General features: G+C 50.9%; 1 protein-coding gene across 1 annotated transcript; it reads left to right on the top strand.

Moving 5' to 3' along the window:
* Window positions 1-727: 727 nt before the first annotated feature.
* Window positions 728-19,513, top strand: KLHL18 (kelch like family member 18; the record flags this gene model as incomplete). Its single annotated transcript, XM_079538244.1, has 10 exons — window positions 728-871; window positions 9,335-9,465; window positions 9,815-9,955; window positions 12,128-12,326; window positions 13,129-13,289; window positions 13,713-13,849; window positions 14,846-15,083; window positions 17,085-17,189; window positions 17,477-17,588; window positions 19,127-19,513. 10 exons carry the CDS (start codon window positions 728-730, stop codon window positions 19,511-19,513), a joined length of 1,755 nt encoding a protein of 584 aa, XP_079394370.1.
* Between the last annotated feature and the right edge of the window lie 1,016 nt (window positions 19,514-20,529).

Below are 20,529 nucleotides of genomic sequence, written 5' to 3'. Positions count from 1 at the left end.
TCTCTCAACTTCAAACCATTTCCCCTTGTCCTGCTGTTATCTACCCTTTCAAACAGTTGATTCCCCTCCTGTTTGTAGGCTCCCTGAAGGGAAGACTTCACTGTTGCCTTTTAGTACTTAAAGAGGGTTTATAAGCAGGAAGGAAACTGAGTTTTTATATGAATAGGTAGTGATAGGACACAGGAAAGGCTTTAAACTAAAAGAGGAGAGATTACAATTAGATATTAGGAGGAAATTTTTAACTCAGGGGGTGATGGGGCACTGACAGGGCGATATGGCCCTGAGGAAGTGGACGGGGCCTTGAGGAGGGGGTGGCGCGGCCCTTAAGGTGGCCGGGGCAAGGAGACGATGCGGAAGTCACAGGGCCTCGAGGATGAGACGGGACCCTGAGGAGGGGGCGACAGAGCTGTGAGCAGGACACGGCCTTGAGGAGCAGGGCAAGGCCCAGAGGACGAGGTGACACGGCACCTACCTGCACCCCCTCAACAAGGCCAAACCGCAGCGACCCCGCTAAGGCGGCGCGGAGCTGCGTGCAGCGTTCCCATAGCAACACACACTTCCGGCCGCCGCACCGGAAGTGGCTGAGCGAGGCGGAAGCGGGAGGCGGAGCGTTTCCTCCCGCGGGGCCGAGGCCGCGCTACGGCGGCCGGGAGGGGTCAACGTGCGGGGGAGGCGAAGCGAAGCGGATCGGAGCGGGGTAGGGAAGCGCGGTGCGGCGGTCAGGACGATGCTGGAGGCGGCGGCCGCAGCCGAGCCCGAGTTGGACCCCGAGGACCTGGTACATTTCTCGGTTGGAGACCTGCCCAGCCGTGGCTACGGCGTGATGGGCGAGATCCGGAGGCAGGGCAAGCTGTGCGATGTGACCCTCAAGGTGCGGGCACGGGGAGCTCCGGGTGGGGGCGAGGGGTTTTCGTGAGGTTGGGGGTGCGGGGTCCCTGCGTTCCTCTGGGGGGGGAGAAGGGGGAGCTGAGAGTCCCCGTTTGGGGAGGAAGAGGGGCGATGAAAGCCTCACTGCTCTCTTAAGGGAGGAGAAAGGAGGAGGTGAGGGCACCCGAAATCCCTTTGGTGAGGAGAAGGGAGAGCTGAGGGCTCCAGTTTGGGGGGAGAACCCCCATTTTGCAGGAGGAAAAGGGGGGCTGAGGGCCCCCACTCAGGTCCTTTCAGTGAAGAGAAGGAGGAGCCGAGGGCCCCATTTTGAGGGGAAAAGAGGGCAACTAAGTGCCCTCATTTTGGGGAGAGGGTGAAGGAAACGAGTATCCCCTTTTATGGGGAGAAAGTGGGAGCTGAGTGCTCCCCTTCAGCTATTTTGGCGTTGAGGAGCGTGGGAGGAGGGTTCTTCCCTCCTCCCCATCCCTTTTGGAATCAGGAAGGGGGGCAGCTGAGGATTCCAGTATGGGGGGAAGAAGCTTGGAGGGATAAGGGGGATGCTGAGGGACTCTATTTATGGGGGAGCTGAGCGGCCTCCCCGGCTATTTCGGTGGTGAGAAGTATTACAATTAGGGATATCCCTTTTCCATCCCTTTTGGAACAGGGAAGGGAGGAGCTGGGGGCCTGAATTTTAGGGGGGTGAAGAGGGGAGCTGAGGGTCCCCCCTTCAGGTGAGAAGAAGGTGGAGCTGTGGGACCTCACATGTCTCTTTGCTGATGAAGATGAGGGTCCCCTTCTTTAAGCAAAAGAAAGTGGGGACTCGTCCTTCTCCCCCATCCCCCAGTACTCTTTGGTGGGAAGAAGGAGTGCCCCCATTTTGGGGATGAGAGGCAGCTACAGGCCTCCTCCAGCTGTTTTGGTGTTGAGCGTATGGAAGCAACGATCCCCATTCCCCATTATTTTTGGAACCAGGAGGTTCCAAAGTAGGTTCCAAGTAGGTGAGAGCCAGGATAGGATGAGAGGTGATGGCATCAAGATGGACTCAAGATGTCAGGTTGGATATTAGGAAGCGCTTCTGAGAAAGAGTGGTTGGGCACTGGCACAGACTGCCCAGGGAAGTGGTGGTGTCACTGTCCCTGGAGGTGTTCCAGAACAGTGGAGATGTGGCACTGAAGGACATGGTCAGTGGGCATGGTGGAGTGGATCTCAGTGGCCTTTTCCAACCTTCCTGATTCTGTCATTCTCTGCAGCAGCATGGTGAGGCTATGGCTGCCCCAGAGCAGGTTTCTCTCGCTCAGTTGTTCTGCTTTGCTTCATCCAGAGGTGGACAAGAAACAGTGTCATGGTCCTGGAGTATCTCAGATAACACCTCAGTGTTGTTCTGCAAAAGTCACTGGAAATAGTTTTCATATCAGTAGTTTTACCATCTCAGAAGTACTTCTTTTGGTTTGTCTTATCTTTGTCTTCCCTTGCAGAGTGGGAAATGTAAAGAATAATTGAAATCTGGCTTAAAGAGATCTCCAGTGCAGCTGTCAGGATGCTTGTTGTTGCTGTGCTGGGCTGCTTGATGGCTGAGGGCACCGTGTTGGCCCCCACTCCTTTTTCATATTACGTTTTCTCACATCAACTGTCATTGTCTGGGCAGGGTGTGAAGCCTTTCATTTCTGCAAAAGCTTAAAATGTATTTAACAGCATGCCTCTGTCTTCCTCAAAACGAGTCCTAATTTTTTCCACCACCAGGATAATTGTAATTACACCCAGGAGACATCCCAACACCACACGATGTGTTTGACAGAGGGCTGGCGGGGCGTTTCCACGTTGGTTCGAATACCAGTCCAGCTTTCTTTGTACACCATGCCCTCAGAATCCTCCATTAGTGGGATGGCTCAGGCTGTTCTGAGCCATCATGTCAGAATTTTCTGCCTCTCTCTCTCTCTCTCTTTCAATCAGATTGCTCAGGCCTGGCCAGTGCGTCCTGTAGCAATTGAATTAGTGCTGCTGCTGTATGAGAGCCAAGCCATCGCTCAGTACAAGGTGTCTCCTCCAGCTTGCTCAGCACACACTGTTGTGTGTTGGGAGGGTAATTATTCTTAGCTGAACTTGGGAAGTGTCTTAGAATCAGTTTGCTGGGCGCAGCTGACGTAAAAGCTGCTTTGCTTTGACCTTGCTCAGGAACGCATTCTGCATCGGATGAGGAAGCTGAATCCTGCATAGGAGCCTGCAAAGGGAATCGTCTGCCAGGGGCAGAGTACTGAACCCAAATAGGGATGGGATGCAGCAGCATTTCAGGTCGGTACCTGGAAGAGCCTGCAGTGGATCCCAGTGTACATTGCAGCACTGCAGTGGGTCTGTTGCCTTATTTTCACTCTGCTTCTTCTAAACCATCAGCTTAAGAAAGAAAAACACCTGCCCAGCATTGCTGTGGGCCAGCAACTGGTTTGGGATGTGACTGGCATCCCAGCTCGCAGCTGAAACAGGAACCAGCAGTGCTTTTGTGGCATGGCTCTGTTTTTTGGTGGTCTTTCCTGCTCTCAGTGTGGGCTCAACTGTTCTCAGCAAGAGAAGTGTTTGCTGTACAAATGGGCTTCACGTTATTAGGAATCATTGGTGCTCCTGCTTGTTCGTTGGAATCATTTCTCTTTGTAAAGCCAGATGAACGTTCGTTCATCCAGATGGAGGTGTGGAATTGGGTCTCCTTTCTCAGAAACTACACTGCCACTGTTTGTGCTGCTCTATAGCAGCCTCAGCATCAGGCAGTGTGGTTGAGGCGTGATTATGAAGAAGTGCTGATGTGCCTGGCTTTGTCAGATCTCTGATTATTCCAGCTCAGCCTTGGGAAATCTGCTCCTGGTTGCCCATGTGAAAGCAAAGCATCACTGGGCAATGGCTGAGCCACATGTCTTCCTCAAGGCTTAGGAAGTGTGCACCACCCAGAGCCAAAGCTCCTACCCCTTGTGGATGGCTGAGACTGGAGAAGCCTTTCTCCTTCCTGCCTTCTCAGTAGCTGCAAGTCAGCTCCTTCTACAGATGCTCCGTGCAAGCATCTGCCCTTTCAGTCTCCCTTTGGCAGCACCCTGAAAGCAGCTTAAGTGTTTACATAAAGGATAATTTTAGGATGATTTGGAAGAAACAAACGTGAATAAACGGAGGGAGAAAACAGAGGCACACCTTATGCTGTGGTCACTGTTAATTTTCCTTTGGTGAAAGCAGCACTTTGCTTACTAAGGCCAAATTTCTGCTATTGCTCCATTCTTTTGGGATCCAGGTCTGGGGACTCCTGAACTTCCTGAACTCTGTCTCAGCACAGCTGGTGGCAGGTTGTGCTGGTAATACTGCTGAAAATCCTCTGCTGTGCACGTGGGATTTGTGTCTCTCCTCATCCTACGTTGCTGTTCCAGCAGAGCTGATTGTGGGTGTGCTGGTGATGAAGAAGTGCCAAGCACGAAGCGCTCCTAGCACATGCAGAATGGAAGCTTCTCTCCTGCACCATCCTGGGTCCTCAGGCTTCATCACCTGGGGGTGACAACACTTGCCCACCTTTAGAGATGGGTTAAGGCTTGGCATGCCATCTCTGCCCATGGGGGCATCTCCAGGTGTCACCTGCTGGGCTGGTTGGATGTGACTGCAGTCACTTACTGTGGGTTTTTGGATGCATCTGGGGAGCTTGGATTTCTGTTCCTATCCCTTTTTTTCCCCTGGAGGTAAATACAAAGCAGTTTCTCAGGAGATCTTGGGGTTATTTTCAGACTGTGCTGCCATTCAGGTTCTCTCTGGAGCTCTTTACACCCGAAGCATTTCACACTTAGTACCATTTTTTTTTTTGCAACACGAAGCTTTGAGTGTTATTTCCACTGCCAGCACTGCCATTGGTTTTATCTTATTGGGAGAAATCAATGAGCTTTCTGCTAAGCCAGCTGTTTTATCAGAGCCCCGCATTAAAGATTTGGGTTCCAGCAGGGTCCCAGAGAGCCCTTGTTACTCTGCACACATGTGGGCACATGCTGGGACCACCAAGCACAACGAGCCCAGGGGCAGAGAGTAGCTCTCTAATAGGAGCTGCTCAGTTTAAAACCAGATAATCTTTCATGCACGCGAGACCTTCACTGTAAGGATCTTAAGGAAATCTTGGTCTGCAGAAGTAAGGAGCTGCTTTGGATTACAGCTGGAGTCGTTTTCTCTCTTCTGTCCCCACGTCTCAGCTGCTCTGGGCTCTATTCCCTTATATGAAGACAAATATTTTTAGCACTCCGTGTAGACATTAAACCTGAAGTGTTAGCAGAAACCACGCGTTTCTGCACTGAGCTTTGTGCTTGGCTTCCTTGTGCATAGCAAGCAAGCTGATTTCACAGCGTGCTTGCACTGCTTTCATTTACTTCCCCTCACAGAAAGCCACCAGCTTAATTCCTACAATGTTCTCCTGAGTCTGGAGTGCCAGTGCCGTGCCAGCTCAGGAAAGGAGTGTGTTTTTAAAATGATCTTTGCAGCAGAGGGCTCAGGAGACATCTCAGCTCTGCAGCGTATTGTCCCAAAAACAATAGATGCCTTTAATACACCTACACCATTTTTCAATGGAGAAAGCTTCTTTGTGCCTTGGAACTAGTTAGGATTTCGTGGGAATGTAAGGGAGAACACGCCTTCTGTTAATCAGCTAGAGAAAGGGGATTCTGTCATATCTGTGGTTGAAGGATGCTTTGCAAGCAGCAGTTCTGTTCAGCAGAACTATACACTGCCAATACATAAGGCAGTGTATTTTGCCTTTAAAAGAAAGGCCCTGTTCTTTTGTAGGAGAGAGAGCATATCATAGAATGGCAGAGTGGCTTGGGTTGGAAGGGACCTTGAAGATCAATTCCAAGCCATGTTGTGGGCTGGTTGCCTCACACCAGCTCAGGCTGCTCAGGGCCCATCCAGCCTGGCCCTGAGCACCTGCAGGGATGGAGCACCCACAGCTCTCTGGGCAGCCTGGATGCAGCACTCTCAGTGCTCACAAGTCAGGCAGTTCTTCTCCGAGTCTGTACTCACAGCTGGGATTGCTCTGACCCAACACCTTGCACTTGTTGAACCTCGTGAAGTTGATGTGCATCCACTTCTCAAGGCTGTGCAGGTCCCTCTGGATGCCATCCCTTCTTATTGCCTCAGCTGCACCACTCAGCTTGGTATTGCCTGCAAACTTGCTGAGGGTGCACTCGATCCCATCATCTATGGCATTGATAAGGATGTTGAGGAGCACTGGTACCAAGATGAACCCCTGGGGGATGCCACTCAACGACTGCCCTCCATCTGGATACAGAGCCACTGACCACAGCTCTATGGCTGCAACCATGGCAACTCTTTATCCACTGACTAGTCCACCCTGCAACTCACATCTGTCCAGTCTAGTTGTGTGGGTCTGTGTCAAAAGCCTTGCACAAATCTGGGTGAACATCAGTTGCTCTCCCTTGGTCAGCTGATGCCAGCACTAAAAAAACCAACAGACAAACGCAGTGTTTTGTGATTACTTCAACAGGAATGCTCAATTCCCAACCCCGTCACAGGTGTTGCCACAAAATGATCTGTTACTGCCAATGAGAGCTTTCCCATTCAGCTCAGAGCCGAAGCTCCCCACTGAGATCCTGCTTTAGATGCCAGTCCTGTGCTGCTGCAGAGTGAGGGAAGCTGAATGCTGAGTGCCAGCCTGGTGTACAGAAGTGCCTCAGTGGTTGGTCTGTGCCATTAGGTAGGCAAAGAGACCCTGTTAGCAGCAGGGAGTGCTGCTGCAGGAGGTGCCAGCTGTGCCTTGGCACCACGCTGCCTTTTGGAAAGGGTTTGTTGTCCTCTGGAGCGTGTGCAGCTGTATGGAAACACAGAACTAAAAGGAAAACCGTTCCTTTGAACAGAAAGGGCACTCAGCTCCAAAGGCAGCCGGGTGAGAGCTGCTCTGTAAGATCAAAACAAGAACTGAGCAGACAATCCCTCTGCTGCACGAGTGCTTGGCAATGACAGGAATGGGGTTACTCAACCCAAGGGAGCCTTTTTTGCCTTTTTTTGAATGTTCTGCTGTTGCTTCTGGAATTAGCAGGCAGGGCTGTGATGGATTTGGAGCAAGTGGAAACCTGCTGGTGGACAGAAGTTGGACTTGATGATCCATATGAATCCCTCCTAATTTGGGTTCTTTTGTGATTCTATGAAAGGAAGAGGCAAGGAGAGCACAAACTGTCATCAAACTGCACTGTGACTCCATTGGGTGGACAACACATGTAGGAGAGCACGCTTCTGTGTTCAGAGGGGAGGGAGATGGCTCGTCTTTGGAGATGGGAAGCACTTTTTGAATCATGAGAGGCAAGCATGAATTGAGAGGGCATGTGCTGTGATCATCCTCAGAAGTATTTTTCACCTCGTACAGGAAAAACAGGTATTGCCATTTGCCTGCAGAAGTTGAGCAGTTCCTTCAGGACTTGTCATTAAGCACTGATGGTACAAACATAATGATGGATTCTGGCCTGGAGATCCCTGCTCGTGAATCTCCTCGAGGGCCTTCTATCATTGCATGAGCAAATTAAGAAAAATAATAAATAAAACAGGATTGCAAGTCTTATCTTGCCCAGCACCTCTTGGCTGGTGGCGATGGCAGCACGCAGCTGGCCCAGCTGTTTGCTGATGCAGCCACAGAGCTCCCATCCTCCCTTTCCCCTGCTAAGACAGCAGAAACGATTCCCTTTTTCACACAGCTTGTTTCTGTTTTATTTCCCTGACCCACAAAGTCAGCACGAGGGAAGTGTGGATGGGGATGCAGGGCTCAGCTCTGTGTGGGGACGCAAGGTTTCTCTTGCAGCAATTAGAACCAGCCCTGATGAGCTCACAGCCCGCCTTGCTGGTGCAGGATCATCCCAGTGTTCTCACTCTGTTAAATGGGGCATTCCAGAGGGTGAAACCCTCTCCTTAAAGAAGGGTGAAACCCAACCAGGGAACACGCCTGTCCCTGGGAGCTGCCGAGCAGCTGGGTGGTGCTGCCCAGGACAAGGTATTTCTTCCCTGTGATGATACAGCTCTCATTAACCCAGCTGGAATCTTGCTGTGTGACTGTAAGTGATGGCTTCTGCAATAACCAGGTGCATTATTTCTAGGGAGGCATTGCATCGTGGGGTGGAACTGTGGCTACGCATCCCTGAAGCTGTGCCACCCTTGGGATCGGAGTGCAGGGATTTGCTTGGAGAGCACAGCTCTGCACGAGTGCTCAAGCATTGCTACAGTCTGTTGTAATTGCAGCTGGAGGATAAAGTTTTTCACAAACTGTGTAGAAGTGAGATTCAGTTCAGATGTTCTTGCACCCTTCAGTGGTTGCTCAGGCACGTTCCGCACTGCCCAGCTGGGAGCTCTCCTCCAAACCCATCTGGTACCTGCTAACCCAACGTCAGTGCTGCAGGTGGGCTGGAGCCATGCTGCAGTGCAGCACTTGCTGTCTGTAGCTCTATTGGAGCTGATTCCTCCCTCCCTCCTAAGGAACACCATCCTCATCTGCCAAGCCCAAAAGCCATCTCATTCCTGCCTCTTTCTGCATCGTAGTCAGTTGCCACAGTCATCTCCTGTAGGGTGAAGTTAGCAGAGCAAGGAGAGAAGGGGAAAGGCCCATCTCTTGCTTACATGTGTTGAGCAGTGCTCAGTTCCTCTTTCTTTTTTCTGAATGCTGGGGATTTTGCTTTCTAAACTCCCAGGAAGTCATATTGACAGAGTGCAGTAGATCTGGGCTTAAAGGAATACACGAGGCACTGGGTTTGATTTAAGCATAAAACCCCAAATGCGAGTAACATTTCTGCTAATAAACTGCCTGGACATGAAAGGGCAACAAAGCTTTTTGCAGTGAGGTGCATAAGAGAACAGAAGGATTCTTGGCTGACCTGGAGAGCAGAGCACCCGCTGCGCCAGCTTGTTTGCCGTGCTGAAACAAAGCTCAAAAGGGAAAATGTTGCTGAAGTGGGAGAAAAAGGCAGTTCTGTACAAGCTCAGATAGGTGTAGACCAGCCTGAGTCAGGTTAGTGTGGAAAATGGGAAAAATAACAACTCTGACCTAATGTAGAGGAGTCATCAGAGCAAAGATTGGTGTAATTTTGCAGTGAGTAAAATCTTTTCAGCATCTGCAGTGAGAAGTGGAATAGGAGATGCAAGAACCTCTCCTTGCTTCCAAACCTCTCTCCATGAAGGCTTTTAGAGGATATAAATGTGAGCTGGTGCAGCAGATCCTATGTAGGCTGAAAGGGGATGAGGTTGTGGTAAAGGTGACTGGCTTTCTGTCTATGGAACTGTAATGCCATCACAGTGGTAATTAGGAGGCTGAAAACCAGATTCAGAAGTTCAAGTTCAAAAGACAGAGTGTTCTTTGCAGATTGAAATTGTCTTTCAGCCCTCAGGCTGTGCAAGAGGGAATCATCTGGACTGTGTGATTGGTGGTGGATGGTGCTGACTTTCTCTCCTGCTTCTTTTCCTCTCCTTTTAGGTGGGGGACCATAAATTCAGCGCTCACCGGATCGTGCTGGCAGCTTCCATCCCCTACTTCCATGCCATGTTCACCAACGACATGATGGAGTGCAAGCAGGATGAGATCGTCATGCAGGGGATGGACCCCAGGTAAAATCCCCAGGCAGCTGTGCAGGGTAACGAGTCCTTTGCAGGACTTAGTGTTGCATGTGCAAAGCTTGAAAGCCTGCCCTCCATGAACTGCACTAGGAAGGATTTTCTGGAGGGATTTTCAAGCAGGTTGTGGCTGCCCCATCCATGCAGGCATTCAGGGCCAGGCTGGATGTGGCTCTGGGCAGCCTGGGCTGCTGGTTGGCGACCCTGCACACAGCAGGGGGTTGAAATGAGATGAGCATTGTGCTCCTTTTCAACCCAGGCCATTTTATGATTCTGTTAGCAGTGCCCTGTTTCAGGTTAATTGAATTCAGTAGATTTCCCACTCTTTCTCCCCGTTATTCAGCGCACTTGAGGCTCTGATCAACTTTGCCTACAACGGGCACCTGGCGATTGATCAGCAGAACGTGCAGTCTTTGCTGATGGGAGCCAGCTTCCTGCAGCTGCAGAACATCAAGGATGCCTGCTGCACCTTCCTCAGAGAGAGGTAAGGGGCTGCCAGTTCACGTGCTCACTGCTTGTCTTCTGCAGAAGTCATTTCTGTGGCTTGGGTTAAGCCAACACGATAAGAAGGTCTCCATCTCCTGAGGCTCACTGTTCTCCTTGTCTATAACATACATTGTTTGCAAGATGCTGCATCTGGGGACAGCACAAGGCCTTGGCCAGCTGTGGGAATTATTATCTACAGCAAAACTGAGTTTACATTTCTCTTGTTCAGGGTTAGCCAGGTACCCAGCACAATGCTGCCTCTCCATTAACAAACCCATCCTCCCAGCAGTTCCCCTTCCTGCTGCTGACTGTATGGGAGGGAAGGAACAAACAGACCCAGAGTTGGATAGGAAGCAGTGGCAGAGTTAATTGATTCCAGTTTTTCCAGTCCTCTAGCTGATGTTTGGCTGTAAGATCATTCCAGCAGCATGATCTGGAAAGCAAAAAGCAGGGTTATTCCTTGGAAACATACCACAGCTTCAGGCTGTGCCAGGAACCTGATGTGCTTCTCTTCCCCCTCACTCCTCAGCCTGATTTCTCTGCAGCTGCTCTTTGTATTCCATGGTGGGAGATTAAACACACGTACTGAATGCAGTGTCTCCTCTAGTTGTTACATCACTTCTAAATAGAATGAAAACTATGGATTGAGGAGGAAAAACTGTTTCCTCTGTTTTAGGATGTTCCAGTTTACTGATCCACATGAATCCTGAGTTTCTGTTTTAAAATGAGGTTATATGAGATTGTAGAGTATTCATTTTTCTTTCAAAACCATTTTTCTTGGGGTTGTGGATGTGACAAAGTTGGAAAGAGGTGGGTAGTGGTTGATTTAGAAGCTCTTCTAGCTTTAGATGGCTAGATCTAGATCTGAGCTAATCAAGGTTGTTTGGTTTGCCACAAGTTTGGCTGCCACATTTCTCCCAGATCTGGAGCAATGGAGTATTGAGTTAAGTCCTTGCTTTGAGTGCTTGGCTGTCACTCAGTAACAAGAAACCTGGTGTACTCTGTCCATTCAGAAGAGCTGGAGCACACCAAGCTCTCTTTCTTATGTGGGGACAAGACTGGGATATTTCACCTGTGCTGTGCTGTAAGCAGGCCCTCTCTGGCTGTTGTCTCAGTTCCCAGGGGCAGACCTAGAATGGACACTGCTGTGAGATGCAGTCTGTCCCCCATGTACAAACTGTGTGAGCTCAGCCTGAGGGTCTGTGTACGTGTAATCTGGGTCCAGAGTAATTGAAGTGTCAAAGAGGAATGCAAAAGCATGAGCTTCAGACCTGCATAGATTGGAGTGCATGGGAATGCAAGGGGCAGAGCTTTGTAGAGTAGCTGTGTGAGCTTTGAGGGTCATCCTAAGGTGAAAGTTCCCCTCCATCAGCACTGTGCATTGCTTTTTAGGGCAGTTTTAAATCAGGCCATTTGCCCCTGAGCGAGTACAAGTGGTTTCACATCCTTTCCTGCATCTGGACACCACTGCCAATAACTGGGCCCCAATGTTTCCCCATGTGAACAGCACGTTCTTCATTATCTGTTGATCAGTGCCACAAAGCATCACAACTGGTGGCTCTTCTTGAGCAATGACATGCCAGTGCTGGGCAGGGCTCCTCGTTGGGATAGAAGTGTCCAGGTCACATTGCTGCCTCTGTAGAGCACCTGCCTGTGGTGAGTATCACCTTTTCCAGTTGTTTATGCTGCTGAACAGCTCTATGGAGCTGTTCTTGCTCCAAAGTGTAGCAATGCTTCTCACCATGTTATCTCCAGCTGCTAAGGCATCTCTGGTGAGAAAACCTTCGCATCAGGAAATGGCTTTAAGAGGATGTAACAGGTGCTGTTCTGCTGTATGCATACCTACGATCAATACCTGGTTACACTTTTTGTGCTTTGTGCCTGAATGCAGCTTTGTCCAACACTGGAGTTACAGAGGTACACACGTAGGAGGCAGAGATGTGGGAGAAGGATTGCTGGGCATGGCCTTCAACTTCCCCCAAACTCACAACCCATGACCTTAGAGCAGAGCCAGCAGCCTGCCCAGTGCAGCTTGGCAGGTTTAAGGGGAGATTTTAGGTCGTGGTTTCCATCCTTTGGGTCTGCTTGCAATTGCTGCCCTGAACCCATTTGCTATTTTGTCATCATTCTGTTCAACTGACGTTACTTTTGCTCTCCCTCCCCTCGCCAGGCTTCACCCAAAGAACTGCCTGGGCGTGCGGCAGTTTGCGGAGACGATGATGTGCGCAGTGCTCTACGATGCTGCCAACAGCTTCATTCACCAGCACTTCGTGGAGGTGTCCATGTCTGAGGAGTTCCTGGCTCTGCCTTTTGAGGACGTCCTGGAGCTCGTTTCTCGGGATGAGCTCAACGTGAAGTCTGAAGAGCAGGTGTGTGTGTGGGTACAGAGCTCAGCAGAGCCACTTGTTTCCTTGCAGGATGAGGCTGAGGGTATAGGCAAAAGGAGCCTCCTTCCAGCCCAGGACTTCTCGGGAGCATTTTATAGTTAATATTCCACTGAATTTGCCATCAAGAAGCTCCTCTGGACAGGCTGAGCCGCTCTGGGATGTTTCAGCATTGTTGAGAATCTGTCAGTGTAAGAGAAACAGAGCCTGTCTTTGATGCAGAAAACCTGTCCTGCTCCTTCTGAGGAGGTGACTAAAAAGCAGTTCTACCACTGCCTCCATGTAGGATAAGAGAGGGCTTCCTTAATGGATCTGTTTGAAGTGGCCCAGCAGACAACCCAACCTCAGCTTAGAGAGAGTCCTGTGAGTCGAGAGTGTGTGTCCCCAGGAAGCCAGGCTCCCTTTGTAATCTCAAGTCAGGAACACAATGCATCTTACTGCAAAGTAGCCATCCAAAACAGGGCAGATGAATGGCATTAGGATGAGATCTGTGTCTGCAGTGATTGTGGAGGGAGCCTACAGAGACCAGCTCAGTGTTTCACAGGGGTAGATAGCTGTTACTGCAGGCTAAGTCAAGGCAAGGCTTGGCCAAAGCCAAGCTGCAGGAGAGTTCCCTGGTGCAGCAAAGAGCATCACTGTTCTCTCTTCAAATTGTCCTCTGAGATGAGGAGAAGATCACTGTCAATATGTGGTTTCTTTTCCATCCGACAACTGGCAGCAGGAGGAACTTGGGGAAAAAAGCAACACACAAAACCAACTTCAACTTCCCTTGCCTCTATTCTGGCAGGTGTTTGAAGCTGCTCTAGCATGGATACGCTACGAGCGAGACCAGAGGGAGCTGTTCCTGCCCGAGCTCCTCTCCAAAATCCGCCTGCCCCTTTGTCGGCCTCAGTTTCTCACTGACAGAGTGCAACAAGACGACCTGGTGCGCTGCTGCCACAAATGCAGGTGAGGCCTGGACATGGGGTAAGAGGACCTTAGGGTGGATAGTGGCATCAGAGCACGAGTGTGCTTCAGCAGTCCTGGAGTCTGAAATTGTCTCTGTAGGTTGGAAAAGACCTTTGAGATCCCCAAGTCCAACCAGTGACCCATCCCCACTGTGTCCACTGGAACACATCTCCACAGTTCTTGAACCTCCAGTGACCACAGCACGTCCCAGGGCAGCCTGTGCCACTGCATACCTACCTCACAAAGCAAAATGCAAAGCACCCTCCCCGTTTTTAACCTGGCAGCAGGACTGTGTTGTACTCTGAAAGAATTGGCTGTGGTAGCAGAAAATCAGTTGCCTAAATCTGAGTTAAGACAGTCGGTTTTCATCACAGGGGGAATCAGGATCGACCAAACTCTGTAAATATCTCACTTTGGTTTCAGAGATCTAGTGGATGAAGCAAAAGATTATCACCTCATGCCAGAGCGTCGACCGCACCTCCCAGCATTCAAGACCCGTCCTCGGTGCTGCACGTCGATTGCAGGGCTGATTTATGCTGTTGGAGGCCTTAACTCAGCAGGTACCTTGCACATCCTCTCCCCACGGCGAAGAGAATTATGTAGTTTGCTGAGTAAGACTATGGAATCATGAAGATCCCATTTTGCCCTCGTACAAACATAGAATTATTAACGCTGGAAAAGATCACTAATATCTCCACGTCCAACCCCAGCCCATCCCCACTGACCACATCCCTCAGTGCCACATCTCCACAGTTCTGGAACACCTCCAGGGATGGAAACCCCACCAGTGCCCTGGCCAATCTGTTCCAATGCCTGTCCACTCTTTTGGAGAAGGATTTTTGCCTAATATCCAACCTCACATGAAGCATTGGAGAGTTTTCTCCTTGCTGTGCCTCTCTGGCCTGTGATGCTCAAGGTGGCTGTACCTATAGTTTAACATCTTCCCTCTAGAAATTCTGTCTTTGTCAGGCTTAGGACAGCTGTTCTGGTGTATCTCAAAGAACCAATGTATTGAGGAGGTTGTCCATGCCCCTAACAACTTGCAGAACTTGGAAATACTAGGCTGAGGCTGGTGGGATTGCAGGATCACAGCTGCAGACACATTGCACTTGTGAGACACCACTCCAATTATGATAGGGGGCAAAAAATATTAAACAGCCTGCTTGGGAAATGTCCACTGGGGTTTTAAAGGTCTGCCAAAGAACGGCTGACTGAGGTGGGATCTGTGTAAAGGGTGTGTGCTGGGCACTGCCCTATGGGATGGCTGTTCTTCCTTCACACCGCAACGTGGGTGACTTAAAGGGAAGCTGTATTTCCAGAAAGCAGAAACACCAGTGCATGTGGCATAGTGTAGGTCTCTGCTGCCCCTTCGAGGCTACGGAAGGCCCCGCTTGCTCAGCCTAGGACTCATCAAGCCCTGTTGCACAGAGCAGGCAGGGTTTGCACCGCCGCAGTCCTTTTAGCATCGCAGAGCGCAGCTGAGTTTCCCCCAGCAGCTCGCTGCCACCGTGCAGCAGAGGCTGAAGAAATGGGTCTCCCCCTTTTAATTTGAGTAGCAAATTTTTATGCAGGTGACTCTCTGAACGTGGTGGAAGTCTTTGACCCCATTGCCAACCGCTGGGAGAAGTGCCAGCCGATGACGACGGCACGGAGCCGCGTTGGTGTGGCCGTGGTGAATGGGCTGCTCTACGCCATCGGGGGGTACGACGGGCAGCTGAGGCTGAGCACTGTGGAGGTGTACAACCCTGAGATGGATTCCTGGTCCAAAGTGGAAAGCATGAACAGCAAACGAAGGTATACAGGCTCCCTGAATGTATGGCTTTGGAGCTGGAGGGATAAAAGTGAGGTTGTAGGAAGGCTGGGGGGTGACGGTGGATGCCAAATGAGGGGTCCTTGCGTGGGACAGCAGAAAAATAAAAGGGGAGTAAAGGAATGGGGTGATACAGAAGCAGGAGAGGTTTCCTTGACCACATCTGGGTCACCTGTGCTGCTTCTTGCTGGTAAGAAGGGACAACTTTTATCAGCTCAGCAATACAGCATTGATTTACAGGGAAATTGATCGGCAAGTGAAAAGCAGCTGAGCAGTAATTAGTGTGAGCTGTTAACTACGGAGGTCTTTTAGTTCTCATGACATATAGGAGTGAAGTCAAAAGTGTTTGTTAACATTCTGTAAGGATTTGAACTTGAGTCCCAAGGAAAGGAGTCAGAGCTCCATTTCTTCGTACTGTGATACTAGATGGTAGGCAAAGCACTGGTGAGCACAGTGTAGGAAATTCTCCACTGCTAAGAGTAAGAATAAACCTGTTTTTCTATCTCTGGCCACTGCTAGGATTGTCTTTCCCTACCAGAAAGCACAGGAGAATCATAGCTCAAAAAGAGAGGAAGATTTTGGTAGCCCAGACAGAGACATTTACAGCTAAGCAAAAGGTGCTTGGCCTTGACCAGAGCTTCCACAGTACATGGCCACCCTAGGGATCGTTTTGTGGTTGGTTTGCCTGTGTTATTTTGATAACCCACCTCCTAAGCTGTGTGATTATTGTCCTCCCCACCACAACACGGTGGCTGCTTCCATCTTTAAACACACTCCTGGCTTCCACGGGTTTTGCTGTGGTTTTCATCACACTCATGCCTGGTCACTGAGAGCTGCTAAATTGCTCGCTGTTCTGCAAGCTTTGCAGTGCTTGTTTATCATCATGGTTGGTTTGTTGTGGTCTGAGACGTGGATTGCTTGGGAAGATTGCACTGCAAGAGGCTGAGTATGGGAAATCTGAGGCACGAGGCTCTCAGTGGTGGCATCCCTGTGACTGCTGGTGCCACACTGCTTCACAGGAGCGTGTCACAGGAACAAGTCCTGGCTGTTGTGGTTCTTAACCAAAGCTTCATGTCTGGCTCAGAGGCAGAGTTCATCTAAATTCCTAGAACCGTTTCCATCCTGTGAGATCACCCACATTTATAATTTGTAGCAGAAAAGCTCAGTTTTTCCATAGCGTTGAGGCTCCTGGGAGCTTTTCTCACAATGAGAGGCGGATGCTCTTCCATGTTTGGGTTTCTCCATGCCAAAGCCAAGCAGGATGGATGTCAGATGCCCTTGTGTAGGGGAAAATCATAGAATCATAAGAATGGCCTGGGTTGAAAAGGACCACAGTGCTCATGTAGTGCTCCCTACTGTGTGCAGGGTCGCCAACCATCAGACCAGGCTGCCCAGAGCCACATCCAGCCTGGAAAACCTCAGCTGCTGTATAAATCCCTTGGCTCTTGAAGTAGGGCTGAGGTTCTGCCTTTGAGAATTGTGTTTCCAAGGTTCTAGAAAGAAGTTTTTTGACTTCACTTTCAAAAGTGGGATTCTAGTCTCTTACTTGAAGCATCCCATTTGGTAGCCTTTTGCACACCCAAATAGGCAACTTAGAAGGTGTTGTGTGATGGTGTTCCAGCGGGGTCAGGCACCAGCTGTACAGCAGCTGCTGTGTGTCCTGAGGCTGTGTGGCCTCTGGCTGCAGAAAAGAGTCATTAATGTTGGAACAGATCACTGATAGCACCAAGTCCACCCCCCAGCCTAACGCCACCGTGCCCACTGACCACATCCCTCAGTGCCACGTCTCCACTGTTCCTGTGCACCTCCAGGGACAGACACCTTAAGCCCCATTTAGTTCGAACCCCAAATCAGTACCCTCAGGAGACCCAGCATTGTAAAGCTGGTGATTGTAGACAACAGATGAGGCAGATTGGGGTGGATTTGGCACGCTGTGGGCTGTAAGGCCATGCCAAACCATCTGGTGGCTCTGCTGCTTGTTGCAGTGCGATGGGAACGGTGGTGCTGGACGGGCAGATCTACGTTTGCGGCGGATACGATGGAAACTCCTCGCTCAACTCCGTGGAGTCCTATTCTCCAGAAACAAACAAGTAAGAGCTCTGTGTGCCTTACAGCTTATCCTCCTGCTGCTGCCAGGGGTGTGCCATGCACGATGTAAGAGAGCCCTGTCAGTAAAATAAACGGCGTGAAGTTAGGTGGAAAGCATTCCGTACGATGTCCCTCCCAGCAGGAGGTGCAAGCAGACTAAACCCATGATATACATGCAGTAAGATGTGAAGGGAGAGGTACTGAAAGCCAGCGCTGGAAAGGCCTGCAGAGCTGTGACAGCCTGTGGAGCAGCTGCTTGCTGTGCTAACCTCTCTCCTCTCTTGGCAAGGTGGACAGTGGTGACCCCCATGAGCTCCAACCGCAGCGCTGCTGGTGTCACTGTGTTTGAGGGCAGGATCTACGTGTCAGGAGGGCACGACGGCCTGCAGATCTTCAACAGTGTAAGTGCATAGAGTCACAGAATGGCCTGGGTTGCAAAGGAGCACAAAGCTCATCCAGTTCCAACCCCCTGCTGTGTGCAGGGTCACCAACCAGCAGCCCAGGCTGCCCAGAGCCACATCCAGCCTGGCCTTGAATGCCTGCAGGGATGGGGCATCCACAGCCTCCTTGGGCAACCTGTGCCAGTGCATCACCACCCTCTGGGTAAAAAACTTCCTCCTAATATCCAACCTAAACCTCCCCTGTCTCAGTTTAAAACCATTCCCCCTTGTCCTATCACCATCCGCCCTCACAAACAGCCATTCCCTGTTCATGCACTGTGAATGCTTCTTCCCTGTGTATCCCCTGAAGCAGGGTTTAGTGTGGGACAGACAAGGCTCATTCATCTGCCTGGGAGTGAGAATGCAGGAAGCAGTACCTGAACTGGGTTTTCATTCATGTGCTGTCCTCAGCAAGTTGTAATTAAGGGATTTGCAGGGAGCAGCAATAACTATTTCCACCTCACCCAGCAGATCAAGTGCAGATGATTGTCTGCAGCCTGCAGTAACGCAGAGCCAAGATCTGCAAATCTGCTTGTCTCAGCTCCTTCCTGAATTGGATGAGTTTGAAGCAGTGCTGAAGTTCTTGCAGGAGGGGTCCATCTAATGGTCTCTCCAGAAGCACAGGGGATACAGAATGGTGTTGATTTGGGGAGAGGTTGGGGGTTTCTGCTCCACTCCGCTCCCCTCTCCTTTCCTTTTGTCTCCTCATGGAACCACTGCAACGTGCTGCCAGGGAAAGCAGGAGGTCTCTCTAGAGAGATCTTTGAGGACAACTTGAGCACACAGCCTTTGGGTCTCACAGCTTTGGTGGTTTCTGCTCTGGGGCACTCACATAATTTTGCACGCAGGAGGAAAATGGTAAATCTTCCTTTTGCTATCTAGAAATCATAGAAATCATTAAGGTTGGAAAAGACCTGTAAGATAATTTAAGTCCAGCACCAAACCACCTCACCATGACCTCAGTGCCACGTCTCCAGATTTCTTGAACACGTGGGACAGTGACTCTGCCACCCCCCTGGCAGCCTGTGCCACTGCATTACAGCTCTTTTGGAGGAGAAAACTTCCCCAATACCCAACATGAGCCTCCCCTGAGCTTGAGGTTCCTGTACCTCTTTAAAACACAACCTGGAAGCTGATAAATAGGGAAGGAGGCAAAGGGAGCTGCATTTTCTGTGGTCTGTGCAGCAGTGGCTGGTGGCACCCAACTCATTAAAGAAGTTGAATGGCATTCTGGAGTTGGAGCATATGAAATCAAGGAACAGGGTCAGGCTGAACGGGGCTCTGAGCAGCTGATGGAGCTGTGGGTGTCCCTGTTCAGTGCAGGGGAGCTGCACTAGATGGCCTTTAGAGTTCCCATCCAGCTCAGGTGATTCCACGATTCCCTGATAACGCCATTTCCCCCTAGAGCTCGAGATGACGAAAGTGTCTGATGTCTCTGTGCGTTGCCGGACGCCTGCCTTGAGCTTCCCCCTGATGCTGTGCCATCCCTGTGTCTGTAGGTGGAGTACTACAACCAGCACACGGCCACCTGGCACCCGGTGGCCAGCATGCTCAACAAGCGCTGCCGCCACGGGGCGGCGTCGCTGGGAAGCAAGATGTTTGTGTGCGGGGGTTACGACGGCTCTGCCTTCCTCAGCATGGCTGAAGTGTACAGCTCTGTGGCGGACCAGTGGTACCTCATCGTCCCCATGAACACCCGGAGGAGCCGAGTGTCCCTGGTGGCAAACTGCGGCCGCCTGTACGCCGTCGGGGGTTACGATGGACAGTCCAACCTCAGCTCGGTCGAGATGTACGACCCGGAGACCAACCGCTGGACGTTCATGGCCCCGATGGTGTGCCACGAGGGGGGGGTCGGCGTGGGCTGCATCCCCCTGCTGACCATCTGAGGAGGCAGAGGCGAGGAGCTGCCTTGTCACCGACAATCGTGGGAGAGCTCCAGCCGGCGTTTCCCGCTCTGATAGCCAGAGAGACCCATCTCCAGGTGCTCAAACACACACAAAAACTTGACACGACCACCCCCACCCTTGGCTCTTGGGCCGAGGCCCCTGAAGGATCGACGTTTTCGGGACTAAGATGCGAGGTGTGAATGTGCTGCCCTGAGCAAGGAGCTGCCCTCCTCCCGCTTTCGCCTCTGCGCAGAGCCACAGCTGAGCAAATCCTTCCTCTCCCCAACAGCGCCCAGCCGCGTCGGTGTGCTTTGGGCAACGCTGGGAGGTGGTGGTGTGGGTTGGGAGGGAACAGAATTGCACAGAACGGCTGCTTCCGTGACTTGAAGAACACCTGCACACCTTCTGTCAGCAGCAAGGACCCCGGCATCCCAAGAGTTTGATCCGCAGTGGTCTTTTTTTGGGTTGTTTCAGCTTAATGCTGGCCACGTTGAGATCTTACCCTGTCTACCAAAGCAGGCAGAACCTACCAATGTAGGCCTGTAAGACCATGTCCAAGCTCTGCAAGTTCGGGTGCTTCTTGCACAAGCCACTGCTGGTTTCTCCAAATGCTTTCTTCAGCTTAGATGGGGAAAATTTCTCCACAAGAGCCACACGATGGAGAAACTGGGGGGAGAAAAAGTCGGTTAAACCATGGGAGCGTTTTAGCAAACATGGCAGGAAGAATGCCAAATGTCAACCACACTAAGCAACAGCCTTAGGATTTCAACAGAGGAGGCAAACCGAGGTGTGAATTGTCAGGATAGCCCTTAATGGTCAATAGATGTCTCCAAAAATAAGCTTTGGCTTTTCTACGTTGGTATGTGAGAGGCAGCTGACGCAGAGTGGCCGGGATCTTTAAGGAGGAGAGGGATCACTGCCTCTGTTTGTGACAGCACAGGAGGTCTGTGGCTGTGTTGGGGCAGCTGCAGTTCAGCTCTGAGAAGCAGAGAAACCTGCAGCAGCCTCCCTGCAAG

This window comes from Tetrao urogallus, assembly GCF_951394365.1.
Source record: "Tetrao urogallus genome assembly, chromosome: 7".
Lineage (NCBI taxonomy): Eukaryota > Metazoa > Chordata > Aves > Galliformes > Phasianidae > Tetrao > Tetrao urogallus.
This window is presented reverse-complemented; position numbering and strand designations above follow the sequence as displayed.